This window comes from Scedosporium apiospermum (assembly GCF_000732125.1).
Source record: "Scedosporium apiospermum strain IHEM 14462 chromosome Unknown SEQ_SAPIO_0111, whole genome shotgun sequence".
NCBI lineage: Eukaryota > Fungi > Ascomycota > Sordariomycetes > Microascales > Microascaceae > Scedosporium > Scedosporium apiospermum.
Window position 1 is genome coordinate 270,880 of NW_015971812.1, and position 27,451 is coordinate 298,330.

General features: G+C 52.1%; 6 protein-coding genes and 3 pseudogenes across 6 annotated transcripts; 4 read left to right on the forward strand and 5 right to left on the reverse strand.

The window, feature by feature from the left end:
- Positions 1-444: 444 nt before the first annotated feature.
- Positions 445-1,173, reverse strand: SAPIO_CDS7868 (annotated as a pseudogene; the record flags this gene model as incomplete).
- Positions 1,174-1,529: 356 nt separating this feature from the next.
- Positions 1,530-2,663, reverse strand: SAPIO_CDS7869 (Coproporphyrinogen-III oxidase; the record flags this gene model as incomplete). The annotated part of the gene is made up of 2 exons (XM_016789646.1): positions 1,530-2,555; positions 2,661-2,663. The coding sequence occupies 2 exons, from the start codon at positions 2,661-2,663 to the stop codon at positions 1,530-1,532; spliced, it is 1,029 nt and encodes a 342-aa protein (XP_016640763.1).
- Positions 2,664-4,792: 2,129 nt separating this feature from the next.
- Positions 4,793-5,505, forward strand: SAPIO_CDS7870 (uncharacterized protein; the record flags this gene model as incomplete). The annotated part of the gene is made up of 3 exons (XM_016789647.1): positions 4,793-4,882; positions 5,153-5,370; positions 5,448-5,505. 3 exons carry the CDS (start codon positions 4,793-4,795, stop codon positions 5,503-5,505), a joined length of 366 nt encoding a protein of 121 aa, XP_016640764.1.
- A 1,062-nt stretch (positions 5,506-6,567) lies between these two features.
- On the reverse strand, positions 6,568-6,891 carry SAPIO_CDS7871 (uncharacterized protein; the record flags this gene model as incomplete). Its single annotated transcript, XM_016789648.1, has 2 exons — positions 6,568-6,639; positions 6,730-6,891. The coding sequence occupies 2 exons, from the start codon at positions 6,889-6,891 to the stop codon at positions 6,568-6,570; spliced, it is 234 nt and encodes a 77-aa protein (XP_016640765.1).
- A 2,928-nt stretch (positions 6,892-9,819) lies between these two features.
- Positions 9,820-11,582, reverse strand: SAPIO_CDS7872 (uncharacterized protein; the record flags this gene model as incomplete). Its single annotated transcript, XM_016789649.1, has 5 exons — positions 9,820-10,478; positions 10,556-10,648; positions 10,764-11,045; positions 11,294-11,371; positions 11,441-11,582. 5 exons carry the CDS (start codon positions 11,580-11,582, stop codon positions 9,820-9,822), a joined length of 1,254 nt encoding a protein of 417 aa, XP_016640766.1.
- A 3,773-nt stretch (positions 11,583-15,355) lies between these two features.
- SAPIO_CDS7873 lies at positions 15,356-17,560 on the forward strand (annotated as a pseudogene; the record flags this gene model as incomplete).
- Positions 17,561-18,859: 1,299 nt separating this feature from the next.
- SAPIO_CDS7874 (Uncharacterized protein) lies at positions 18,860-20,517 on the reverse strand (the record flags this gene model as incomplete). The annotated part of the gene is made up of 2 exons (XM_016789650.1): positions 18,860-20,033; positions 20,090-20,517. 2 exons carry the CDS (start codon positions 20,515-20,517, stop codon positions 18,860-18,862), a joined length of 1,602 nt encoding a protein of 533 aa, XP_016640767.1.
- Positions 20,518-22,344: 1,827 nt separating this feature from the next.
- SAPIO_CDS7875 (uncharacterized protein) lies at positions 22,345-24,287 on the forward strand (the record flags this gene model as incomplete). Its single annotated transcript, XM_016789651.1, has 5 exons — positions 22,345-22,891; positions 22,945-23,190; positions 23,589-23,728; positions 23,810-24,072; positions 24,161-24,287. 5 exons carry the CDS (start codon positions 22,345-22,347, stop codon positions 24,285-24,287), a joined length of 1,323 nt encoding a protein of 440 aa, XP_016640768.1.
- A 1,277-nt stretch (positions 24,288-25,564) lies between these two features.
- Positions 25,565-27,401, forward strand: SAPIO_CDS7876 (annotated as a pseudogene; the record flags this gene model as incomplete).
- Positions 27,402-27,451: the final 50 nt, after the last annotated feature.

The following is a 27,451-nucleotide window of genomic DNA, read 5'->3' on the forward strand; positions in this document are numbered from 1 at the left end:
CTTTGCAGGTTTGCTCGCTCTTGTTCTACCATTCTTCCTGACGTCTACATTATCGCCGAGTTTCTGTGAATTTTGTTGCCAATCGTGTTCCCGGAAGCTTTACAACCTGTTGAAGCGGCGACGCATACCAGCAACAAGCCCGTATAGCTCAGTGGTAGAGCGCATCACTAGTACGAGCTAGTGAAATGATGAGGTCCCTGGTTCGATCCCAGGTGTGGGCAATTTTTTCCGTCCTTGTTTCTCTTCGTTTTTGGGGGGTTGGACTTTTTGCAATGCAGCCAAGAAATAATATTTTTGTAGTGAATTGACGATCAGGTCTGTCTGTCCATCGTGTCCTATCACACGCTGTGAGATGGGGGTGAGCTACAAATCAGTGAATACATGAACAATTGGTGCCAACGCCAAGATGATCCTTCCTAAGACAATGAGAAGAGGAAACCACCTCTACAGCTCAGCGACCATGCCCGCCATTTCCTCCTTCGTAACCACTCTCTCGGGCGCATATCTCCCAAGAACCGAACCCCACCTCTCCGCAAGCACACAAGCAAGAAGATGCTTGCAGCACGGAACATTACCACCTCGTGGCGGTAGCCCATCAAAGCTTAAGCCGCCAAATTCCCACTCCCAATCCCTTCCATCACGATCAGACAACTGTCCTGCGAAGCGCGGGATATCTAGCGGAGGCGCAGCTGTTCTCGGGGGAAAAGCGTCAAGGGTGAAGGCGGGACAGGAACATGACCACGAAGTGAGTAGGACGAGATAATATTTCGATTCGGCTGCTCTTCTTCGCATTGTAGAAGTGATGGAGCGGACGATGTACGTCCCGCCTATTTCCGGTTTCGTATTTTCCTCCTGGCGTTTTTGATTCTCCTCCACGGCCTGGTCTGTAGATTGTCGCGTGCTGGCATCTTGGACGAAAATCCGTGTGACGAGGCCACGGTCGAGAAGGTCTAGTGCTGGGAGTACGAGCGTGGGGAATAGCACGTGGAGCGTCGATATTAGTCCTTTGGCTTCGGGTGAGACGTCCTGGAGGGGGTTTCCTGGCTGAGATGGTTGGTCTTGGGCTGATGGCGGGGAGGGGTGCCTTGTGGAGGCGGGGTTTTCGGTGAGAGTAGAGAGGAGGGTTGTGAGGAAGGTGCGTGGGGAGGGGAGAGATGGAGGGTTTTGTGGCATTGATAGCCTTCGATCTTGAGTTTGGGCAGATTCGAAGTCGAAGGATAAGTTGCGATGAAGATTTGGTGAGGTAAGATGGGGTGGTTGTGGTTTTGAGTTGGAGCTACAAGTCGATGTCAACCCCCAGATCTGCAATTTGACTCTAAATTGAAAATGAATTTGGGCAAGGGCGTAATAATTCCATCGCCATACATCGATATCAAATCCACGCTATTGTTCACATCATGTGCTCAAATCATGAAGAAGACATCGTGGGTTGGTTTCATACTACATTCATATATTATACAGGTCATATATCTTTCTATATGAGTTACATTCAAGGTTCCGGACCTATTTTTTTTCCCCTTCACTTTTGTCTAAACCCACTCCTTAGGATTCTTCAAAACATCCAACAACTCCTGCTCTGGAGTGTCGGGCTCAGGCGAATGCATATACTTCCACGACGCCGTCACAGGCAAACTCATCAAGATGCTCTCCACCCTCGACCCGGGCGTGTTCAGCCCAAACTGCGTCCCGCGATCGTGCACGAGGTTAAACTCGACGTAGCGGCCCCTGCGAATCTGCTGCCACTCCTTCTGGGCCTCGGTGAAAGGCATGTCCTTGCGCCTCTTCATGATGGGGATGTACGAGGGCAGGAAGGACTTGAGGGCGTCCTGGATGAAAGCGAACGTCTTCTCGGCGCTCGCCTCGGACTCGTCGAGGTCGTCGAAGAAGATGCCGCCGATGCCGCGGCCTTCGCCGCGGTGCTTGATGTAGAAGTACTCGTCGCACCACTTCTTGAAGCGCGCGTAGTAGCTCTTGTCGTGCTTGTCGCACACGTCCTTGATCGTCTGGTGGAAGTGCACGCAATCCTCCTCGAACAGATAGCTGGGCGTCAAGTCCTCGCCGCCGCCGAACCACCAGGCCTGGCTCGTGCCGTCCTCACGACACGTCTCGAAGTACCGGTAGTTCAGATGTACCGTCGGCGCCATGGGGTTCTTGGGATGAATCACCATGCTCAGCCCCGCGGCGAAGAAATCGAGCGACTCGGCGTCGGCGGCAATGGACTTGTGGCTGGAGTGCATCGACGCGATGGCCGCCTTGGGCAGGGTTCCGTAGACGACGCTGACGGCCACGCCGCCCTTCTCGAAGACGTTTCCGTCTTGGATGACGCAGGTGATGCCGCCGCCGCCGCCGGGACGCTTCCATTCGTCGGTGCGGAACTTTTGGCCGTCGAGCTCTTCGAGGCCGGCGACTATGACTTTCTGTTGCTCTTTGATGAACTTCTCCATGCGGAGGCGCATGGGCGAAGACTCGTCGATGACTTGGTTCGCCTTGGTTTCGTCATCTCGCTCGGCGAGCTTGAGCTTCTTGATGTCGAGTTTCGTGGCTTCTTGGGTCGCCTGGTCAAGACAAAGACAAATGCGAGTTAGGACACGACATCAAGAAAGCAATTGGCTCCAATTGGAGCTTGTAAAGGCCGTAGAACTGGGAGAACTGCTACCTACCATTGTGAATGCAATTGCGGCAGTAGAGACTGCGACTCCAGCACCAATGGTAGCTAGCAAAGACGAATTGTTCGTGGAGGAACTCGGCGACCTCGGGTTGATCGTCGAGAAGGGTCTGCGGGGGATTGTTACACTACGCGTCGCACAAGGCCTGAGCTGGCGGCTTGGAAGCTTCCAAATCAATTGGCGTTGAGAGAGCATCGAACGCGAAACACGGTATTTAAATGGAATTTCCCCTCCGCTTCAGAGAGCTCCAGAAGGGTTCAACTGCAGAGGTTCCAATGGGCGGTGGGGGGGGAGATCGAACGATGTCGCCACTAGAGGCAGGTGTCCATCGGGCCACTTTTGGCTGCAAATTTTCGTGGCTTACTTGTTGGGGTGAGGATGATCTTCCGCGGAGCGCGCCGACTTTTGTCTTGTGAAAATTGTCAGGAGACAAAAAGAAATGGCGGATGGATTCGATGCCTTTTTGTTTCTTGCAGCGGCTGGGAACGGTTCCTGGATTTTGGAGCGAAGAGGGGGTGATTCTCTGGCCTCTGCTCTTTTTGTTCGGCTTAACTTCAATTGACGACAGCAAGTGAAAGACTGCTTCCGATTTGCCAAGCTTCGACCCCGCCAAACGGCCCCTCCACGGCATCCATCTAGACCCCAACATCAACGACAGTTAACTTGATTACTTTCAAAGATAGACCCAGGGTTCCTTTTGATTCTGCACTAACTGCGTGGAATGGGTATGAGTGATAGTAAAACTCTTTCGAGCGTCAGGCTCTCTCATCAAATTCATGTCGATCGGCTGCCCCCCGGCCGTCCCCCGGCCCAATAGCAGTTCCGACGACCAGGCCACTTTCCAGCACCGTCCCTTGAAGGTGCCGTCATACTTCGGACTTGCATTTAGGTTGTAAATAATAACATGTCTTGCAGGCACTGAGGCAGGAACATTGGGAGCCGGAAACGCTGAGCAAAGCGGGTGTCACGTGACACATCCACAGGTCTCTCTCTCAACCTAATCTACAAAGAGCCAAGAAGATTTAAACTAAATGTTCAGGGTTACGTGCCTGGCATGACGACTTAAGCCTTGGGGGTTGACAAATGCGGCAGGCGCTGTTGGATAACACCGGATTTGGTCACGAGCAAGACCCAGGTCCAATGTCAAGCCTGGGCTGTGCTCAGAGTCCGAAGTGGCGAGTCATTGGCAATCATTCAGTGTACTCTGTACTTTCGCACGTTTCGGGAAAGACCCAGTCACCATCTCTACGACTCTCATCTCTGCGACTCTCAGAATTGTCATTCTGCCAGATACAGCTCAGGCCAAGGAGTCACCTGGACAAGGCTCAAGATTCCGCCCGCTTCCAGCACTGGACAGATTTGATACCAGCTTGGTCTGCCCGTGCCGCCAAATCCGACTAACCAATCCGTCACACCGAAGCGGACGGAACACATGTATGACTAACAAGGATGGCCTACCCAAGTCGAAGTGCAATTGACTTGGCTCTGCCCCTCAGTGCACTTGCCAATAGAAGTCACTCCTCTGTCACACTTCCCCTCCTGCTGCCTATCCAGTAATCTCCGTTGCCCAGTACGAATGTACAATTCTACAACTGACTGGAGCTGCGCCAGGCTGCCAGCACTGGCGACACAAGCCTCAAGCATGCTCGCCTAGTCGTAGAATACCATAGAAGTACCCTCAAAGTACCGAGGCACTCCAGTCATATCCTCGACAAGCCTGACCCGCCTTTGTACACCTTCTATCCTCTACCTGAGTCTACCACTATCATCACTGTGCTGAAAGCTCCCTTCCTCATACCAGTTGTGCCTGCTGCCTGCTTCCACCCAAGGTACGTAAGTGTGACTTCATGTTCCTGCCTCAGCTTGCTTGGCTGCCCCTCAAAGCCATTTCCCTTTATTCCTACCCATTTCCACTTCTGCAACCTTCGCCTTACCCACTACTTTCCCACTGACATCACCAAACCTGTTCCTGCGCAATCCATCATCAACCTAACCCCCCTTTCACCCATCTTACTACTTCAGGTGCCTGCTCCTCTCTCAACGTTCACACAACGAACTTCAACTCATCAGCTTCACGAAAGACAGAAATAAAACATTTAGAATCATCCACCGATACCACATCCAAGATGCGATCCAAGTTCAAGGACGAGCACCCCTTCGAGAAGCGAAAGGCTGAGGCCGAGCGCATCCGACAGAAGTATGCCGACCGCATTCCGGTACGTATTTTACCCTTCATTTTAATTCTCTCTCTTGTCTTGGAACCGCGCTCTCGCGGTTTCGACATTCTTGTCCATGCCCTCATCTTCCCCCTCATCTTCCATGGAGTCATTCACGACAATAAGGCGGGAGGCGGTCTGGGAAGGCTCGGAAGCGCCCATCAGGCTGCCTCACCGCTCTCCCGCACTCAGCACTATCCACCACGACGCCGTGACACGCATGAAAAATTAACCACGGAAATTTCGCTAACGAGAGGATGGTGTTTCTAGGTTATTTGCGAAAAGGTCGAGAAGAGTGACATCGCCACGATCGACAAGAAGAAGTATCTCGTCCCCGCCGATCTCACCGTAGGCCAGTTCGTCTACGTGATCAGGAAGCGCATCAAGCTCTCGCCCGAGAAGGCCATCTTCATCTTCGTCGATGAGGTACTGCCTCCCACCGCCGCTCTCATGAGCAGCATCTACGCCGAGCACAAGGATGAGGACGGGTACGTAATACCTTCCATTTTATGCCGCGTCACATATGTTCAAGATCCCCCTGCTAACATGGTAATGATTATAATAGTTTCCTCTACATCACGTACTCTGGCGAGAACACCTTTGGCGATTTCGAGACGGCTTAAGCGAAATGTGGTTCTTTCTTTTTTTTACACGAGAATTTCCTCTGGTTTTCGGCGTTTTCGGATTATGATGACTATGCGGAATACAAACACACAAGGCTGCCTAGGCTCTTGACCGGTTTTGATCTGCTAGCTTCAGATGTTTTGAACGAAGCAAATGACCTCCCGGAGTGGCAACTGAGGAGGGGCTTTGTGTGTATTCAATCAAAGATCATTTCCTAGTTCCTTTTCTCTTTTCTTTCCGTTGAAGGATGTTACATTTTTTAGGTTTGTCCTGCTATTGTGTTCTTTGATTGCTTTGTGAAATCTGGGAAAGCTGTAGGTTGAGTTATACATTCCCTCCTTCTGTTGAGCACCCAGGATGCCTTGGGGTTGAAGATATCAATGCTGGTGGTAACTTTTGCTCTGCCCCTTAATAGTCACATCGTATTTGGCACCACCCCGGATTCAGCGAGTGATGAGCTGGCAGCCAGGCTTTGTCAGTTTTGTTTGTACTTTGGGTGCTTAGACTTGAAATGCAGTTGTTGTTCTCTATTGTGTTCCGTCCAGTGAAGTATAGGGATCCAGCGTCCAAGTTGATCATAAGCAGCTTGCTTTACTTGAGGAGTTAGGTTGAGGAGCTCTAGTTCAGCGACAGCATTTATCCCAAGCTCTCATCTCCCGGCTACAGAGGCCAACAGTGATGGGTCCAAATATGTGTGAAGGAATGAATATATTATATACTATGCAAAATCCCGAATCGCCTCATAAAAAGGAGGGAGTCTCTAATTAAGTCATTAAGGAAAGTTAAGAATCCCCCAAACATGTATGTCCATTGGGGGTGTTAAAAGGTAACATGGTGAAACCCAAAAGAGAATCTTCTCTTTTTGAAGAAAAAAAGGCCTATCCCGAAGTCATAAAAGGTGAGAAAAGGAAAGTTTCGTTAAACCGAGTTCCGCGTTCAATGTGTCGAAAGTAGATCTAATGGACCGATACTTTGTTCATGCCGAAAGGGATAACCGCGTCGTTTATCAAGGAGAGAGAGGAAGAAAGAGAGAGGAGATAGAGAGGGAGTGAAGAGGTCGATTAGATGCAGTAAGGGGACTGGTTGACCTCGTTGAAGTAGCAGGTGGTCTTGGGGGGGCAGTCACCGCCGTACTGAAATGATATCCGATGTTAGTCGTCTTTCTTTTTACTTGGATGTAGGAGAAGGGGAAGGGGGAGAAAGATGGGAAGGGTATATCTTACCTGCCAGACACCCTGGGTATCGCAGATCTGCCAGCCAGGAACACCGGATTGGCTGTTCTTGGCACAAGCGTAGGTGGCGGGCTTGCACTTGGCAGGAGGGGTGAGAGGGTTGGCGAGGGCGAGAGCCGCGAAGGTGGAGAGGACGATGGTCTTGAAGTACATCTTGGAGGTGGGTATTGAAAGACTGGAAGGTCCTCGGGAAGTTTGTGTTTGGAAGTGAGTGTTGTGAGTTTCTTAAGACGAGTCTTGAGAGAGTGGATTGTTTGTTGTGATGAGGAAAGAAGGAACAGAGAGGTTGAAGAGAGAAGAGGAGGGTGGTTTATATAGACATTCGAGGGAAGGACATGAAGCGGAATGATGCTGAAGAGGTGATGAAGAGCCATTGGGCTAGATGCGGAAGGGTTGCCTAGCTGGCCCGGATACGGCATCTCGAGACGTCATTGTCAAGGGAGATGTGGATGGGCTTGCATGGCGATGCAGCTTGGCTACCTCGTGTATGTAGCCCGGCTCTGCGGCTTTCTTCAACCATGTCCCCGCCTTAAGCTTAGCTTCTCCTTTTTGGGGCCGATCTTGCGGGGAGGGGGCAGAGGTGTCGCCTAAGCCGAGAGGGCGGTTTACATCTGACCTTGTGTTGATCCACCGGGTACGGGGATACGGGCGAGACGAGCACCAAGATCATGAGGAGGAGGGGTGTGTTGTTCTTGGGTCTGCTCCAATACGGGGAAGCGCACGGGTATTCTGTTCCATTGGATCGAAGGGGGTTAGCCGACGTTGCAATGGAAGGAAACTTTTGTTTTCCGTTGAACGAGGTGTTCTAAGCTAACATGGATGCTGGATCTGGGTAGCTCTAGGCCGGGAAACGGGGGCTACAATTGTATGGGGTGACTAGCTGTGGCGGCTTGTACCGGATTTTTGGGCAGGCCCTGGATCTCGAGACTGTAACGGAACAGGTAGAAGATTTACCTCGGACATCTCCTGGGCATGGGGTCATGACGGATCTACAAGTCTACGGTATTGGGCCATGCTCTCATGACGGGGCGCCTCAGCCGTCCTTATTTTTTAAGACGGCGGGTAATGTGAACCAGAGACGCCAGAGAGGAGAGTTTACGAAAAGGCTTCTCACGGTGATCTTAGTCCTGAGCATATAGGGCATATAACCAATAAGCTATAGACCGTATGATGTCCCAACTGGGCGCAGGCACTCAGGCTGAGAAGGAATTTAGAAACCCGAAAGGTTGTCCATTGCGGGGATCTCGCTACCTGCTCACCGGATCGTTCGTATGGAATAGCTCCACTACAACACGACACGGCAAAACATCCACTGGCTACTCAGCTTGTAAACGCCGATCACTAACGAAAGCGAAGTAAGGCACTTCCTTTTCCTCTCATCTCAGCTCCTAGCTTGAAGCTAAGCAAGTGGGCATAAGACGGCAAGATTCCCCGAGTGGAGGGTTGGCCATGCAGCCTTGGAAGGCAATGGGTTCCGGCCAAGAAACTTGGATGGGTGGTGGCGTGTGTGCGGAGTAGCGAGACATTCGGGGTACGGCAAAAAGAAAAGAGAGAGGTAGAAAAGCATGTTATTTCTTGCACTCTAGTTTTTTGGTCTTCCATTTTTATGCCCGGTTTTGGCCATGGTATCTATTGTCGACCTATCGTCGTTTCTGGCGATGAGCTTCGGTTCTGATGTTGGGGGCTGTGATGGGTTTAAGGTTCGGCACTCGGAACCTTTTGAAGGACCGGATGGGACGCCACGGCTGAAAAACGAGGCAAATGGGCTAAAAGCGGATTGACGCAAGGAATGGGGGAAACGTAGCGGAGTACACTAGTGGAAAGAAAGGAGAGAAACAAAAGAAGGGAGTTGAGTGAATAGTAATCGTCCGGTGCTCGTTCTTTCCCGAGAATAGTAATCGTCTTACTGCCCAAAACTTCTTTCAAGGGTCTTGACAACGTCGTGATGGAGGGAGGTGTGGAACCGAGGCTTGGCTTGGAGAGGGGAATGAGATGGGCGTGGGAATACGCCTCGCTGGGGATGATGATGGTGATGATGATGACGATGATGTTGGAAAATTAATATACCGAATGAGATGGATTCTGAGTGAGCATCGCTCCACCACGACAGCAATGCCAGAATGGCCCATCCAATGATGGTCGAGATGGTTCGAATCTGAGATCAGATGTCTACGAGGCAGGATGAAAGATGAGAAGCACCTGGAAGGATAGACGTCGTGGACTTCGTAGAGAGAGGTTGGAAGTTGAACGTTTGAGCTGGCGTGTTGCCAAAAATAGAACCATGCTCTCTCTCTCTTCTGATCCCGGTCACCTTCTTTTCCCTCCCTTCGTATCACAGACAAAGCCCATGCCAGTTCAGTCTCTAGCGTCGATGGTCGGGTCCCAGACGGGCTAGACCGATCATCACTCCACAGAGAGAACACTTCGGAACCACGGAGCGCGGAAAGAAAAACACGGTGCGTGCGTCTGTTCCTCCGATTTGCTCCCAGTGCTTTCATCAGGCCAGGGATGGGGACAGGTCAAAAAGAATGGGAAATGCAAGAATGTTGTGGTAAACATGAAGGGGGCAAAGAATACGAGGCGGGACCTAGTGACCCGTGACCGGGGGGAAGCCAATGCGGGATGCTCTGCGCTGGCCTGATAGGTTCGAGTTGTGGTCGTCGATTGGATTGGTCTGTTAATGTCTCTCCTGCGGCCTTTATGACTTCATGCTCGCTGTCTTTCGCAGGATGCGTGATGAAGGCGGAAGCGATGTCGGGCCATGCGGGGATGCAGAACGGAGGATAATCAGACGAAGGCGACGAGGGCGTGAATTGGGAGCCGAGAGATCGCCGGCGTTGATCGCAGATCAGATCAATGTGTGTGTTGAATCTCTCAGGCCAATAGCCATCTCGAAAATCCGATTTTATGGCAAAGGTAAATGTTTTCAGCAATTGAAATCTATTATCGCCCAAACTGTCCAACAATCCAGCCGTGGAGAGAGCTGGCTGATGGAGAGAAATCTCCTTTCCCCGACCCGAAGGGGGAAAAGAGAAAAAAAAAAAAATACTGAAAAAAAGAAAAGAAAAGAAACCAGATTGATCAAGACACATAGGTCCTCGACGTGCCAGAAGACATCTCACTCCCAAGCCCACTATCCAAACTCCTCTCCCTCCTCCCTCTCCTCCCCCAAACATCCTCCTCATCCCACTTACCCCCAGCCCTCGCCATGTTTTCCAACCTCTCATTCTCCTCCTCAAGCCTCATGTTCAACATCTCCTGAACCGCCGTCTCCATTCCCTCTCTATTCCTCCCCAGACTCCCCAGCCCCAGCCCAACCCCATGCCCATAGTCACGCCGTTCGTCCTTGACCCTCAACTCGTCATTCAACCGCCGAACCACCCAAGCGATGTGCACCCCACAGCACGGGGAATGATCCTCCCTAACTCTCGGACATCCCTCGATGGGACACGCGTGCTTAGCCTCGCAGTACGCGACGAAGGGGGAAGCCCGCGGGAGATGGCAGGTAGGGGAAGCGCATTCGTGGGACGCGCAGTACTGCGCTTCCGGGTCGACGAGGGGATCGAGGGTGCGTGGGGAGGGGCAGTTTTCGCGGATGCAGGAGTGGATTGCGCAGAGGGGGCTGTTGGGCTTGGTGGGATGGGGGCAAGGGGGTAGGCAGGAGTGGGAGGTGCAGAATTTGGAGGCTGGATCTTGGGGGAGGGAGGTTTGGTTGGTGCAGGTGGTGAGGGTGCAGGTGTCTGTTGTCGAAGAGAGAAAAGGTTAGTGTCTTTCTTTCCTTCTTTGTCAGGGGAGACGTAGCGGTTGTTGGACATACGGGACTTGCAAAAGAGGCTTTTCTTGGTCGAGTGTCGAGGTTTCTGGCAGGGCGGATATCCGCATTTATGCTTCTCGCAGAACGGAGCTTCACCTGTCGTTTTCGCATCGCAGTCGTCGACGAGACATTTCCTAGGCATGTCTTCCAATGCTTTAGTATATTTCTCTTCCAGATTAACCCCCCAAAGGAGGCCCTGGGGTTAACTCACGGATGGCGCACAAGTCCTTCTCACCCTTACCCTCCGGCACCACGAGCGCAAACTTCCCACCCTTACAACCCGCAACCTTGCACGTCTTGTGATTCTTGCACCACCCGCCGCCGTAGATGACGCCGTCGCATTCAGTTTCAAGACAGCTGTGAGAGGGGCAATACACGCCGTTGTCGGAAGAGGGGTTTCCGCATTCGGGGATGAGGCATCGGGGAGTGTGCGTGTCGCACATTTTTGAACCTGGGGAGCGTTTCTTCTCGCAGGGGCGTAGGTAGCACGTATCTGCTTTCCCAAAAATCTAGTGTTAGTTGTCCGATCTGGATCGGATGGCGCGTTTTCCCTGGTTGATGTAGAGTCGTGGGGAAGCCAGGAGGAACTTGCGTTTGGTGCAGTATTGGTAGTACGGGTTGCTATCTCCGCATATCCTAGGTTTCGAGCAGCCCTCGGCATGACATCGCCGGTCTATAATCTCGTTTAGAAGAAGACAAATGGTGCTAGCAATATCAAAAAAGAACACAATGTCGACCTACGATCATCGCAGTAACGCCCGGCGCCAGCGTCTTTGGGCGTAGGGCACATACCATCCCCCAGACGTTGTCGACAAGCATCTGCATTTCCTGTTAACGCATATCAAATTTTCGTAGAGCGTGAAGCGGAAATGGCGGGATTGGACTTACGATCGCTGCAGTAGTACGAGAGAAGAGTGGTTCCCGGAGACTTGGTGTCGCATTTCAAGGCGCGTCTGTTGCAGCCCTTGAGCATGCAGGTGGGACGGGGAGGGCTGGGTGCTAGGGCACGACGACGGCAACCGAAGACCATCTCGGAGATGATAGGAAATGATACACAGATTGGCGAAATGAAGCAGGCCGTTGTAACAGTGCGTGGGTCTTCTTGAACGACGAATGCTGGGCCATCTTGAAAAAGTTGGGAACTTGTGTTGAGAGATCCAAGTTACTAGATATATCTGAGTTCAACAAAGAGCAAGAATAAATCCCCAGAAGCCACCATCACGAACGTCAACTCCTGGTTTCTCTCTCCTCTCCTCGGAGAGCCCGACACCCTCCATCTCCTATGACAATACGCCTAAAACACTCATGTCTCTTCATCTCCAATCGCCACAAACAGGCTTCTGCGACGCCCTGTCTCATTGTTTCCAGATGACTAGACAAGGAAAACGCACGGCAACTCACAGGGACAACCAGGCCGCCTTGCAGACAGGGGATGTAGGCAGTTGTTTCGAACAAACGGTTTCTATGTTAATGGAATAATCTGTCAAAGAAAGGTATCAAGAGGGCGAGGGTCGATGGAACGGGCCATGCAATGGAGGTGCAAATCATGTTTGCTTGCATGGGGCCTGACCTGTTAGATGGAGGAGAAAGACCGTATGTACACTTTCTCCCCCCTCTTATTCTTTATTGATCTTTCCGCTGTTTCTTTCTGAGCGATATGAACATGTTTTAGGAGTTCTGAAAAGGCCGGTGTCTCCCGGATTGAATGGGTTGGTCAGAAGGAGCTCGAACAAAGGGCTCAATAATAGCCCAACTCCTCTTTCAACGGGCATCGCTGCGCACTTTGATCCGGCAAGGAAGCCCGCAAGACGTTTCATGTTTCACAAGATCGGTTCTATAAAATATATCTATGCATCATAGTCAAGCTTCGTCCCTCACTCTGCAGAACTAGGCAGATACACAATGCCTACGGTCTCTCGATCAAAGAAAATGCAAGAAGAGCATACTTGAATTTGATGATGATGATGGAAACTAAAGGGAGAGAAAAAATGCCGAGAAAGCGTGATTGCACTCCTGGATTGGACGATAAAACGAGCTAATCTGCGCCGTAGCGGTGAGTTTTGGCTTGAGCCACTTGTAAGTCCCCCGGAGACGGCGTTTGGTGTAGCTTCATCGTGGGATTTCCGGGGTGCAGTTCCGAAGGTACTTCGAGGCACAACATATCCAAGCGCAATGCCGTCTACCTGTGTATTATGCCTGGAGTCCCTAGTAATCGAGACGAGGGAGAGTAATCTCCACATCAGGGCCAAGGCTCCGTCTGACGTAGAGGTTTGGAACTACTTGTGGGATAGAAAATAGGCCCAAACAGTTGGGGTCGATTCGGTAACGCTCGAAGAAAGAAACAATGGTGGGCATCTGCGTAGGAGACTGAGATTCGCGGTGCTCCCGTCTCGTGTTAAGCTCCGCGACAAGCCGATTCGATGTTAACAGTACCTGCGTTGACGAGGGGAAAAGATCGTCCGAGAAACTAAACGAGGAGAGAGGTGGCGGGAAAGCTTAACTTGAGCTCTTGTCCAATCGTACACAGCAGTGCGGTTAGGGCTGAAACGGGCGCTTAGGGCCTGCCAAGACAGCGTTGGCAGGTAGTTTCTCAGTGTCCGTCCATTTTCAACATCTTTTGCTCTTGCAATGATTATCAGATTTTGGAATAATCGCGAAGAAACATGGACGAGATCGCCCCAGGCCGCGACTTCCCTCTTGACCTCTTGAAAAAGGCGAGCACGTGACAATGAAGTTGGCGCTGGCAGCTACGATCCAGTTCTGTTCTTTTAACCGACCTTGCCCAAGGCTCGCTCGCATCACTCGTATTTTACAAAAAACGAATATCAATTGATGGATCCATCAATTCCCGCCTTTCCGCCCCTCTAAAGTTGTCTCTGAACTTTGGCCTCCGATTTCTAGGTGCTCTAGCAAGGTTTGCCCGGGACAATGAAGGCCTTTGCTCGACCAGTCAGTCACTCGTTGAACATCAGCCCAAGAGGCTGGGCTTTCAGGCTTCAAGCACCAGCCAGGGCAGGTCGAGATCTCTCAAAAACCGGACCTACTAGCACCGCCACGAAACCCACAGACTCATCCACTCACAAGCTTCAGTGACGCCAGGGCCGGCCTTCGCTTGGGATCTAATGAGCCTATTGGGCATCGGCGAGTATGAGTGACAGAGGCGCTCATCCATTCATCGTCATTTTCTAAACAGCATTGAAACTTCCTCTGGACCATGTGAGCTAGCTGCCTCGGTCTGGGTGCAGGTATTTGCCAGCGGGCAAGAATGAGAGCAAACGTCCATTGTTGCCGCTGGATAGGCGAGTCAACTACCCGGTAGTCACAAACAAGTAAAAACTCGACTCAGTGGATAAATCGTCGTCACAGATGTCACCGGCTCATGCATTCGAGATTCGAGATTCGAGATTCGAGACCACGAAGCCGTCGGCTCCTTCTCTGCTTGAATCATGGGCGACTGACGGCTTTGATCCAGATTAATCTCGTCTCCTATTCATGGTTTGCTGCGAATTCAATGAATGGGTCTATTGACAAGAATGACGACTCGGATTCACTTGCAGCTCAATGTTCTCGGTCGATAAAAAGAAATGGCTCGATCGATCCCTCGCCCCAGAACCCTTGGGGATCATTGCTATTTGACTCTTGATCAATAAATCCTCTGCCTCAGATGCACCTATTCAGGATTCTTTCTTCGCATCATCGTGCTATCAATGACCCATTTTCTTCTCTCTGTTTCCCGAGTCACGAGATCGCCCAAAAATAAATCCCCATTTCTGCTCATTTCTCGTTGCTCCTCCACCAGTCGAGTTGCGTCGAAGCCGCCAGCGCCAAAGAAGCCGAAACACTATCGTGGGTCTTCCGCCCAGTGACCCCGGTCTGGCCAACCACTGACAGGACACTCCGCTAAGCGCCGACCAGCGCCCCGCTCTCCTACCGGACCATACAAGCGTGGTCAATCCGGCCAAGACGACCACTCCCGAAACGCAGGGCAACGTCCACTTACACGCTCGCCCACACCTCGACCCTGGTACTAGTTCGACCACTCTCGGCGAACCGACGAGCTCTGGGTAGGCTCCCTAGACGCCCGCCTCTATTGCACTCGAGGTAAGTCCTTGTTTTGTCCTTGCTCAAGTCCAGCCAGAAGTCCTCGACAAGGGCATGTTGCTATCTTTATTCTCTTGGCTTTAAGATCAATTCCTCGCCTGACCAGTTGCAGAGCTCCAGCTTTTGCCCAGACCCATAAGGTCTTTACCAGCTTTACCTCTCCCCAACTTTCATTCAACCCGACCGCCCCTTTTAATGTTCATTATTCCCAGTTCTTTACTCTAATCATCCTTCTCGTTTCGTTTCATACCCTTCTCTTTGTTTCTACTCTCTGATTTTCTTTCAATATTCACCCCTCAACTGCTGCGACGCACTTAGCCTTTCACAATGCAATCACGATAGCATCTTACTCACCGCGTCTCTCCTCTTAGTTCACTTCTCTCACATCTCTCGTCCTGGTGACGCAGAGACCTCCATGATTTCTTCCTAATACATAATTCATGTGGACTCTCTATTCATTTCTGTGTTCTTTTGTTTGCTAGACTTTGATCGAGAACCCCGAGTTCCTACATAATTCTGCCACGTTCTGTTTACCTCCTCGAGTCCTGGACTCTCTTCCTCTTTTCCATTTTCCACCTATTCCACTCTCTATTCTCGAGAGACATTCCTTTATCCGCACGCGTCCTCGAAACTACATTTCAACTCGAACTTAAACCCCAAAGACAACGAACACGAGATTAATTCTCAATGACCAGGCTAAACATGTTTAGCCGCTTCGGGGGGCGCCAGAGGCCCCCTGCCTACCCCGATGTTCCTGGTTCCCTTCGCTCGCAGTCGATTGAGCTTGACGACCTGCGTAAGGTGCAGGTGACCCAAGCCAATACTGTCCCGGACCAAACACCCTATCTTAGCCTACAGGCCAGGCTGTCTCAAATATGGCTCAACAGGTGGACCGTTCTGCTGGTCCTCGTGCTCGTCCGCGTCATGATCGCCGTCGCCGATGTCGACGACAATATCGGTGACGCGAAGATCAAGGCGCTCGAGGCATGCACCAAGGTCGAGGATATTGGTAGCACCGTGTCATCGATGCCCCATTTCCTCTCCAGGGGCGTCAACGAAATGACGGCGTCCAGTATCGAGCTGGCGGTTCGAGGCCTGGTGTCGGCCTTGGAGCTTGCCGTTACCGTCATCCAGAACCTCATCATCTTTGTCATTAACATGATGACCTCGACCTACGTCTGTCTCGCGACGGCCATCATCCACGGATCCCTCGATGTCGCCGCCGAGGTCGTTGAGAAGTTCACCAACGCGATGAATAACGCTATTTCCGGTATCGCCGACGGAATTTCCAATGACGCAAAGGCAGTGCAGGATAAGGTCAACAGCCTTGCCGACTCGATCGAGAAATCCGTTATAGGCGGTCTCCTGCCTGACATTCCCAAGGTGGACTTTACCAGTGCCGTCGACAAGCTCAAGAATCTCAACATCGACACCTCGGGCTTCGTCTCGGATATTGACACCCTCAACAAGAATATCCCGACGTTCGACGAAGTCAGGAACCTTACCGAGCATGCCCTTTCCTTCCCCTTCGATCTCATCAAGAAGGGCATCAACGACTCCCTTGGAGGCTTCACTTTTGACCAAAATGTGTTCCCGGTCGCCCAGAAGCAGAAACTGACGTTTTGTTCGGACAACGACAGCATTAACAATTTCTTCGACAAGCTGTACAAATCGGTCAAGTCGGCTCGCATCGCCTTCATCACCGTCATCATCATCCTCGCCATCCTCGCCATGATACCCATGGGATGGATCGAAATCAAGCGCTGGAGACGTCAGCAATCCCAAGCCCGCATTATCTCATCCAGTGAGTATGACTCGATGGACGTCGTTTACATTGCGTCGAGGCCTATGACGGCCGCGTGGGGAATCAAGATTGCCTCGCGGTTCAAGAGAAAGAACCAGATTCTCGTTCGCTGGTGCATCGCCTACGGCACGTCCCTCCCGGCCATTTTCATCCTCTCGCTCGCTATTGCGGGTCTCTTCTCTTGTCTCTGCCAATTCATCGTGCTCAGGGTCGTACAGGACAAGGTTCCCGAGCTGGCGGGTGAGGTGGGCGCTTTTGCCGAGGACGTCGTGACTAGTCTCGGGGACGTCTCGAAGCAATGGGCCACCGACTCCAATAACGTCATCATCAACTTTAATGACAAGCTCAACAATGATGTTTTCGGGTTCGTCAAGGAGGGCACGGAAGCCGTCAACAACACCATCAACATGTTCACGTCGGAAATGGGCAAGGGAATCGATACCCTCTTTGGCGATACCGTGCTCAAGAAGCCGGCCGAGGATCTCATCCGCTGCCTCATCGGTCTCAAGATCGAGGCTGTACAGAAGGGTCTTACTTGGTTGCATGACCAGGCACACATCAATTTCCCTCTCCTTCCCGACGACGTCTTCAGTCTCGGCGCCAACGAGTCCATCTCCGGTGATTCGGAGTTGACGACTTTCCTTGCGAGCCCATCTTCAGTCACGACGGACGAAGTCACCGGCGCCGTCCAGAAGGTTGTGAACAAGCTAGAGAATGGCATCGCCAAGGAAGCTACTATCTCGGGGGTTCTTTTTATGCTCTACGTCATCGTCGTCCTCATCGGCATCGTCCGGATGTTCGTAGGCATGGCGATGCCAGAGCGCACGCGCGGCGAAGGCGGTGGCGCGCCGAACTTGGGATCCTCGCGTGCCGAACAGGAGAGGGATGATTCCTACGGTGTCGGATTCGACGAGTACTACAGCAACAGGGCCGCTCCGCCTCCCGTAGCCAACATCAAGACAGGAAGCTCCGCGGGAGGAGAGGCATTGTACAGAGCCTCGTCGTCGGGAGGACAAGCATACGGTTCTCGACAGAAGCAGGACGGAGGACCGAGCAACGTACCCGAAAACCCGTTCCACTCTGAAAAGGATAACCGGATCTAGAAGACCGGTGAGCCCAGTGGAGGAGCGGGCAGGGCGTACACGACTTCGTTGGCCAGTCCTATTTACGACGGCAATCCGTTTTCGGACATGGCTAATGGACCGGCCGCGAAGAAGGTGCAGCGGCAGGATGGACCGGCGTCCCCGAAGAGGGATGAGTAGACGACAGGGAGAAAGGAAGGGTGTGACTTGGCGTTGGTGGTTGGTATTAATGATGGTTTTACGGTTTTGAGTCTTGGGTTGGCTCTCTGCTCTCTTCGACTGTTTGGTTTCTGACGTTTCTTCCGTTCTTCCCCATGTTTCCTTTGTCTTCGGCATTTTCATACGGCAGCATTGGAGGGGTGGGCATATCTGATCTTGCGTCTTGCATTTTCGAGACTTTAGACACCATTCATTCACTTGAGACCAGGAACGGCATTTTCTTTGCCGGTTTTTTTTTTTTTGTCCCTCGCGGTTAAGAGGAGGATACCTTCTTTTGTTTCACGTCGTTCCCTACGTGTAATGAGCTTGAGGGTTTCTTTCTCATCCGCACATGGACTGTATAATAGTTAAACGAGTACACAGAACAAAATACGGAGTTCGGTTATTTCATTTCCTTTCTTTGAGTGTTTGAGTGTGTTTGAGTTAGTGGTATGTGAGATGCAGACAAGTGGTTCGATTCGTTTACAAGTGGATACGGCGCCCAAAGGTTCTATGACTCTTACTGCATATATCTCGGTCGTGAGGATGTGAGATGAGGTCAAATCCCCGAAGGGCGTAATGCAATTATACTGACGTGTACCAGACCGACCTGAACTTCCGAAGTACGTTTTCGAAATGCAGTGAAAATGTCAACGAGTGACTCACGACGAAGACCCTCCCAAAGCGTGTAGAGCTCCCAAGTGACGAATACCGGGGCGCAGAGGCTAGTGAACAGATCGATTCCCGCATTGGCGGCTGGACAGGACATGGAGTTGGAACCGGGGGCCCAACTGAGCGGGTAATAGTGCGAGGAAGAGGAAGCTCCAGATAAAATAACGTGTGATCGAGACCATTTCCGAGGCCATTTTTTTTTTTTTTTTTTTTTTTTTTTTTTTTTTGGTTTAAAAAAAAGCCTCTAGGACCGGAACCCTGGCGGATGTGAGCACTTTGGAGGGAAAGATGAACCACGTCCTTTCTAAACAGGATGCTCAAGAGATTGCTCAGAAGATTGCCGAACGTGGGCAGCGTGTGGTAGATCAATGGATCTTATTCAGGCCGAACGGGGAACCACGATGTGAAATGGGGTATATTTATCCCTTACACCTAGACGACGGAAATACGCTACCCGTTCAGTGGGATCCCTCCCCCTTCAGAGTCGAGACGCCCGTGCTCTTTCGAAAGCAAATCATCTAACCAGCATCGAAGACCAGCAACCCAGTATAGAATACCCCCTGGACGTGCCGTATCCTGCAAAATCTTCATCTGCTGCTGCGTATCCTCCAAAAGACGCTTATTCCCGAGAGCATGTAAGACAGAGCACATGGAACGGAGAATCATACGGGTTGTATGCCCGTTGGTCATCGTGAATGCCTGACTTGCCACCAATGCCTGGCTCCAAGAAGTAAAAGCTCGGTCCCAGTCACGCCTGACGTGGTAAATCTTCGCGAGTGTGATGTGTAGACGTAGCTTCTCGAACCTTAAAAGACGTGGCCGCAACCCAATCTCGTGGCAGAGGCGTTCCGCCTCATCAAAACGCTCCTGGGCGAAGAGAGCTTCGGCTAGCGACAGGTCAAGCAGGGATCCACCTCCAGAAGAGGTAAGGTGAGGGGGTTGCATTTCAAGTGCGGCGCGGAGATCGGTCTCGGCGAGATGAGGCAGGCCCAGTTCGCGGAGGGTGTCAGCCCTGTCGCAGGCAAGGTCGCGGAGGTCGTCGTTAAATGTGAGGTCCTTGCGACGCTCCTGTATTTCAAAAGCCTGGTTGATGTACCTTAGCGATGTCTCAAATTCACCTTGATACCGTAAAATTCTTCCCAGTAGTATAGCATGGCGGAACAGCACGACTTCCTCGAGAGAAGATAGGCACTGCTGGTCGTACGCTGTCCAGCTTTGCAGCGCGGACTTGGCTTTAGAAAGATCCTCCTTCTGGATTGCATTCAATGAAGATTCAATCTTTTCAAATCCGAGCTGTGCGTGTACTCGCTGGTCCACTGACCCTAGTGAATGGTTTTGCTCCGAAGCAAGGAGAGCAGTGCCTCCTGTATCATTCTGAGAGATCCTACTCAAGAGGCTGCGCGAACATGCGACCCTGGAATTGAGGTACCAATTGTCTGAGCCGCATGCAGCAGCTTCTGCTTGGTCAACGATAAACCTCTTCCATTGCATACCGGGAAATCGAGAGGCCTCTACGAGGCTGAGGGCGAGGTCTGTTCTAATATTTACCGGTAGGCTATCGAAATGACTATGGAACGCCTCGAGGCAGTGCTGAAGGTGCGGCAAAAACGACTCCTCAAGTTTGCTAGGCTCCCTTAGTACATGTCTCCGTCCAGCACTTGTAGTCGTAGTGTAACTTACCACATCTCCAAATACTTCCATGGGATTCCTCGATACATAACAATCAATGCCTGGTCCCGCCAGAACGGTAGATTCTGCTCAAGGCTGCCGAGGACACGAGTCGCTAGGGCTTCGTTCAACGTGTACGTTTGATTACCCGTCTCCGAAACGGCATTCAGGCGTTGCAGCTCGTGGAAAGCACTCTCCAGTCGTGACCTATCCGAGAGAATACTGACTAATTCTGGATCAAGGCCTGCCCGAAGAGCATCGGCCTCCTCGGCCTCACCTTGCGGAGTCCAGCGTTTACGGGGGGTGGCTCCACGTGAGAGAAAACTTGATGCAATACCCACCGAAGGTTTAAGAGAAGAGAGGAGGAATAGCAAGGGGCGAACATGCTTAGAGAAGTGGTTTAGCCAGGGAAGACATTGTTTGCTCGTTCCAGTGTTCATCTTCGGAGTGCTCCTGTACGCTCGGGTGAGATTTGGGCTCCCTGGCGTCTCGTTAACGAGGAGATAGCGCGCCGGGAGATGGTCAGTACGGGAAAGGAGACCGGTCTAAGCACCATCCAAAGTACATTGCAATTTTATAATGGCTGTGTCGATAGAAGGGGTACGACATTTAGCTTCGCTGACGATGTCTGCTGTCTCGGAGAGGAGAGAAAAGGGCAGCTCGGGATGCGTCGGGGGGGAGGAGAGGGAGTGGAGGAGTGTCCATCGCCATAATGACCGAGGCGTCGAGGATCGAGATGTTGAGGATCCTTTGTTCCCCGCGTTGGACATTGTTAGTCAGCTCCAGCTTCGGTTTCATTGTGCGGTATTGGGCTGCTGATGAGTTGGCGAGAGTGAAACCAAGGCGGACTCTCTTCAGGTACTGATATGGATGCTATTTCAGAGTTGAGAAGCATTTAGAGCACAGCACCCTCGATTTAACCATTAGCTTTACCAGCGCCTTCAACTTCACTGACATCGTCAGCATCATGCCTACTAACACTATTTAAAATAATCATCATTCGCCCCACTCTTTAAGCTATTCATAAGTACGTATAAGCTGAAGACCTTACCAAGTCTGGAGGGATTTTGCACTTAATTCAATCTAGACCCTAGTCTTCCTGGACCCGCTTGCTGGAATCACTTTACATCGTACATCATCGACATTACCACAACAACCCACTAGATCTACAAACGCCAGACCTACATTGCTGCTGGCTATCATAGCGATAGCGACTTGAATCATTCGCCATCGTTTCAACAGCTCTTTCCGTCTTGCACATTACTTGTTCCAGAGCAGAGTCGAAGTCTCGATTACTCTCGTAGTACACACCAAATTAACTGACACCTCCTCGGCCATCGCAACGGATCGCCCCTTCTGATTATAACAAAGCGACCAAAACCAAAGGCAACAACGGCCAATTTGACAGCGCTGCCACAATTGGAAGGTTCAATGTTGCTTGCTCAGTGTCAAGGTTCGAAGATTCGCACTTGACGACCCCTGGAATTGTTAGCTGTCTGCAACCTGCTTTTCCATCTCCTTCCAAGGACTACCGCCAATCCCCCGCCCCATCCTGTGCTCTTCTTCTTCTTTACCGCAAACTACTATGGTCTTTGCTTCCTGGTCTTTGTTTACTACACGCTCTCAGCTTACTCAATTTGGAGAGTATTCCAATGTCCCGCATCCTAGACAATACGCTGCTGAACCCGCAGGCAGAACCCGCCCAATTTGGTGGCATAAATATTATATCAAGGTGCAGATCTTCGTTCCTTTCGGAAGACGTAAGGCGTCAAGTCAAGTCTTGTTGCAAACCTTTTCAACCACTACATGCAACCACTAACGTAATGCACAGGCTTCCCAACGAGCTGGTCTGCATGGTCGGCGAAAATCTAACGTGTTGTAGCCTCGCCACGTTCAGCTGCACCAGTCGCACGTATCGGGAGCTGCTGGAACCGCTTTTATACCGGCTACATGCCTTCCCGGAAGATATAGGGACACGATCTGCCGTCTTTTGGGTCGTGGAAAATGCCGACCCAAACAAGCCAGAGACTCGAACGACCGCTCTCACTGTTCTTGACAAAGTGGCCCGGTTTTACCGCCCAGACTCTGCTGCCCTTGACCGCTGCTGCAAATCCACTTATTCCCTGGGCTGGTTCGGGCTTGATAGAGTAGCCCGAGTTGTTATGCCGCAGACGACTCGTCCTTCGTTGTCGCCTCTTCAAATGGCAGTGCTGAAAGGTTTGGACGATATTGTAGCGTGGCTGGTCGGGCACGGGGCCAACGTCGACATGCCTATACCCGGGTCAAATGTCACGGCACTTTGCTTGTCAGTCATGGGGAACCGCATCTCTACTGCGCTTCTGCTGCTCGCCAACAGCGCTGACCCATATCTACGACAGGAGGGGTACGCTCGAGGGATGCCGACCATTGTCCACATGGCATGCGCGCTCGGGCGGGCCGAGCTGACCGAGCAGTTTCTAGCCAGCCAGCACATAGAAAACGATCCCACAGAGCTACTGGCCTTTTACCAGCTCAGATGCCCGTCCGACGTCCCAAACCTAGCGAGAGCGCTGGTTCGGCATGGTGCAGAAGTGTCAGACGACCTATTCCACGCCTTTCTATGTGCATCGAGATGGCTGTCGGCCTGGGAGCTGCTCGAGTCGCCCACATTCTCCGACCACCTGACGGCAAGCCAAGCGAGCAATATGCTGCTGGTTGTGTGGTCTTCTTGTGGAGGTAGCCAGACCACGAACCATCAGAGACAATTGCGCGCATACTACAACACCTCCTTGACCGGGGCGCCGATCCCGACCTGGGCAGGTGCCTCTGGCCCCGGTTGGTTGGCCTCGGCTATCCCGCTATGTTGAAGCTTCTGCCCCTTCTCTTAGAGGCCGGAATGGACGTGCGACCTGCGCCCAAAACGCGGCGACGCAAGCTGCCCGCCAAGTATGAAATCGACGACCTCCTCGGCGACACAAGCCCCTATGACAAGAGCCAGGACGACAAGGGTGCAGCCGCTCAGCTAGCTGTCATCCGCCTGCTGCTGCAGCACGGCGCTCCCATTGGCGGGGCTACGCGCGGCGATGCTCTAGACTCGTATCCCCTGGTGCCTGGTGAATACGGCGGACGAGTCGGTTGGTCGTACAGGCTATGCCATGTTCTGTTAGATCATTGCCACAGCACGCCCGAAGACCGGCGGGGGGGAGGACATCATTCTTTTTTTGGGCCGCTTTTCAGGGGTACAAAGTAGAAAGAGAGGTGAGTTGCTGGATAGGCTTTAAACCTAAGACCACCCGCTGTGAACGAGCTGCGATCTTTGTGCGGTGGGGCGCGGGTAGTAAGTATAGGGTCCTGTCCTCGGGCGCAGGATGGGCGAAAAATGGCGGGGAGTAAGAATACTATGACGGAGTGTAGCGGTCGTGTGCCGGGCCATGTGCCGGGTTCTGGCAAGACTCTTAGACTGGAGACTAAAGCTCCTACCTAATACGGGTGTTTGATTATAAAAGAGCTAAGTAAGGCAGTGCGACTTGAGGGGTCTTCTTCGTTTTGTCGGAGGAGTTGCGGTTGGCCATGTGCCAGCCTGTCTGGCAGGGGTCCCAGGTGCAGCAGCACATGGAAGAATTCGACGACGACTACGACTACGCCGACAAGACCATAGAGCAGCTGGGCGCGGTCAAGGAGCAGTGGACGCGGCAAATCCACGCAATGCCTTGCTGTGGTGCTGAGGAGCGTGCTGACAGATCTCGCGACTAGATTTTGCGTCGACGTTCTCCGGCTCGATCCCAAGACGTGCCTCAAGTCCACCACCATCAGCAAGATATACAACTTCTTTATCTGGGTCTCCTAAGCCAAGAAGAAGGCAAGGGTGGCCGCAAGAAGAAGGGGGTCGAGAAAGTCAGCCCCCTGGGCACGATCTGGAAGCAGTTCCTGCTTGTGTATGCAAGAGACGTGGGCGAGAAGCCCGACGCGAAGCTGTGCCGCAAGGCGCGCAAGGCGAGGAGACTGCTGCCCCGGCCGTGAGGGGGAAACCTTTGCTTGCGCGTGCTCCCAGCAGGCCCTGAAAGTGCTGGCGAAGAAACACCGAAATGGCTTCCTCTGCGTCAGGGCTGCTATCTCTCGGGCCTTGCGCGATCCTCGCGTTGGCGAGCTCGAGCTCGTACATGAGTTTTACGATGCCAGCAGTCTTACCAGCAGAGTGGATGTGTCGAAGGGAATATTGGTGAACTTGTAAGACACAAGACAGTGCCAAGGGCTCAGAGAAGACTAATAGAACTAGCCACTGAACTTGATAACCTAATACTTTATTGAAAACGTGATTGTTTTCAAACCTGAAAAGAAACCAAAGAAATGAGTCAATACAATTGTACACCTCGCTGCGTACTCCATACAGTCTTTATCCGGAACATCCCTTTTCCAGACTCCCACAAAATCTGGCAGCTTCTCCATCCTTGGAAGAACCCTCTATGTACACAGGTACCCTTGTCACCAATGGCACTCTTATCACTGTCTCATGGATAGGCAAGCTTTAAAAGTTTGTTCAACTGGCTAATGCTGAGTGCAAAAAGACTTGGAAACAGATGGCTGTTTCTAATCTAAGATGATCAGTGCCAGACACTTTCGCTCCAAAAAGCAGAGGTTGAAGAATGTAGACCGAGGCTCGGGGTGTCTTCTTTTACCCAGACGGACACAGACTGACCAGAGTTCCCAAAGGACGTTTTAAATTCCAATGAAATGACTAACGACGACGATCTCGCAAAGCGGGTAGCTCCCCAGTGGCGGATACGCAACGTGTGTCGGATAAGTTCAATGGCAAGGCGAATTCCTGCGCTGGCAATTGGACGGACGAGACACTTACGTCTTGGAGATGTCTGGTGATAGTGGGGTAGTAATCTGCATCAGGGTCCAGTCCAGTCCAGGTCCCAAGATGTCGTGTGTCGTCTAGGTGGGTTTTCCCCAGATGGCGAAATAGGAGGATAAAAAAAGAAGAAAAATAGTGGGGTGAAAAATGCTTGATGTTGTTAAACTACGCAATACCAGCGTCCCCAAGGTCACAGAACACTTGATGTTCTATATTCGAGAACTTCCTGCCTTGGCTGACGACTTGAAAGTTGGCTCTGCCTCAGGGAGACGATTATGATTCTGGGTCGTTTCTGTGTACTTGAGCCTGTACAAGCTACAAAGTACACGAGGACACCGAATCCGAGTGCGACGCCGACTCCGTTTGTACTTTTCCTATTTGGTAGTTGTTGGAGAAGGAAAGAGTCATACCTCGCAGTTGCCCCAGGTACAGAGTGCAGGTGCGAGTGACTGTGTGACTCGACCTGTGTACTTCGCAGTGTACAACTCTACTTCGTCCCCAGACAACAAAATATAAAAAAAGCGACACTTTTCGCCTCCGATTTAGATTCCGACCCCAATTGACCGTCCAACCTACTCCGTTCCTTCTTTTTCCCCCTGTGCCTTCGTCTGCTTCTATACCCAGTCACATCGATCCCATCTGCCATCATCATGGAGGGCCTCCGCCAGACATTCCGCCGTTGCAAGGCCCAGAAGAGGGTAATGTTTTGTCAACCCCGCCCCCTCCATGTGCCCCGCCATGCATCCAAAAAAAGAGGATGGGGAAAAAGTTCGATGGCAAAATATTTGACACTATTGCCAGCGAGACTAAAACTGGAGGACGAATTTATGAAAGGAAACCCTGCTAACGAGCTCAATTGGCAAACTTGACAGGCTGCGCTTGTTACCTATGTTACTGCTGGTTTCCCTAAGCCTGAAGACACCCCTAACATCCTTCTCGCGCTCGAGAAGGGAGGCGCAGGTACGATCTATGACACATACCACACATACCACACATACCACACATACCATGGCCCATAACCGATGGCCCATGAATCCTCACCTCCCAAGACCTTGGCACTTCCCTGAACTGCATCGAGAGTATACGACGGGACTGACGCTTGCTTGACTCACACAGATGTCATTGAAGTCGGCGCACCCTTCAGCGACCCCATCGCCGACGGGCCCACCATTCAGACCTCCAATACCGTATGTTTTGCCTTTTCCCCCCAACCAACCCAGACGATATACGATATATTGCGAAGCCACCTCTGACTAACCATCGGGACTCTGAATAGGTTGCCCTTCGAAATGGCGTCACTCTCGAATCCACCATCCAGATGATCCAGGATGCCCGCTCGAGAGGCCTTAAAGCCCCCGTGTTGATCATGGGCTACTACAACCCTCTCCTTAAATACGGTGAGGATCGCCTGCTTCAGCGCTGCAAGGAGGCTGGTGTCAATGGCTTCATTGTCGTCGACTTGCCTCCCGAGGAGGCCGTCTCCTTCCGCCAGCTGTGCTCGCGTGGCGGGTAAGTTCCTGCGCCTGCTTCTTTGCCTTTATACAATAGTGTCGCAAGACCAACCTTTTGAGGAACAACCATGTCCGCTGACTCCCGACCACCAGTCTCTCGTATGTGCCCCTCATTGCCCCCGCCACCTCCGACGCCCGCATGAGGATCCTCTGCAAACTCGCCGACTCCTTCATCTACGTCGTCTCTCGCATGGGCGTCACCGGAGCCACCGGAACCCTCAGCACCTCCCTCCCCGAACTCATCAGACGCGTCAAGCAGTACAGCGGCGACAAACCCGCCGTTATCGGCTTCGGCGTCAGCACCCGCGAGCACTTCCTCAGCGTTGCCGATATTGCCGATGGTGTCGTCGTGGGTAGCCAGATTATTACGACCCTAAACAATTCCGACCCCGACAGCTACTTCGAGGATGTAAGTAAATACTGCGCCTACCTCTGTGGCCGCGAAACCATCGAGACTCTCGAGGGCGGTGCCAATGCCGACCTTGTCGAGAGGGGCGCCAGCCCTGCCGTCGAGCACAACATTTCCGAGGAGCAGGACCAAGCCCTAGTCGCCCAGTTAGCCGCCCTGCACGGCAAGATCCCCGACCGATTCGGCGAATTTGGTGGGCAGTACGTGCCCGAGAGCTTGATGGACTGCCTCACCGAGCTGGAGGATGGCTTCAACAAGGCCAAGAACGATCCCTCCTTCTGGGATGAGTTCAGGTCGTTCTACGACTACATGGGCCGTCCGGGACACTTGCACCTGGCCGAGCGGCTGACGGAGCACGCTGGTGGCGCCAATATCTGGTTGAAGCGAGAGGACTTGAATCATACTGGCAGTCACAAGATTAACAACGCCATTGGTCAGATTCTCCTGGCAAGGAGGCTGGGCAAGACGAGGATTATCGCGGAGACGGGTGCGGGCCAGCATGGTGTCGCTACCGCGACCGTGTGTGCCAAGTTTGGCATGCCCTGTACCGTCTTCATGGGCGCCGTAAGTGATCCAGAGTCCCCCCCTTTTTTTTTTTTTTTTTTTTTTTTTTTTTT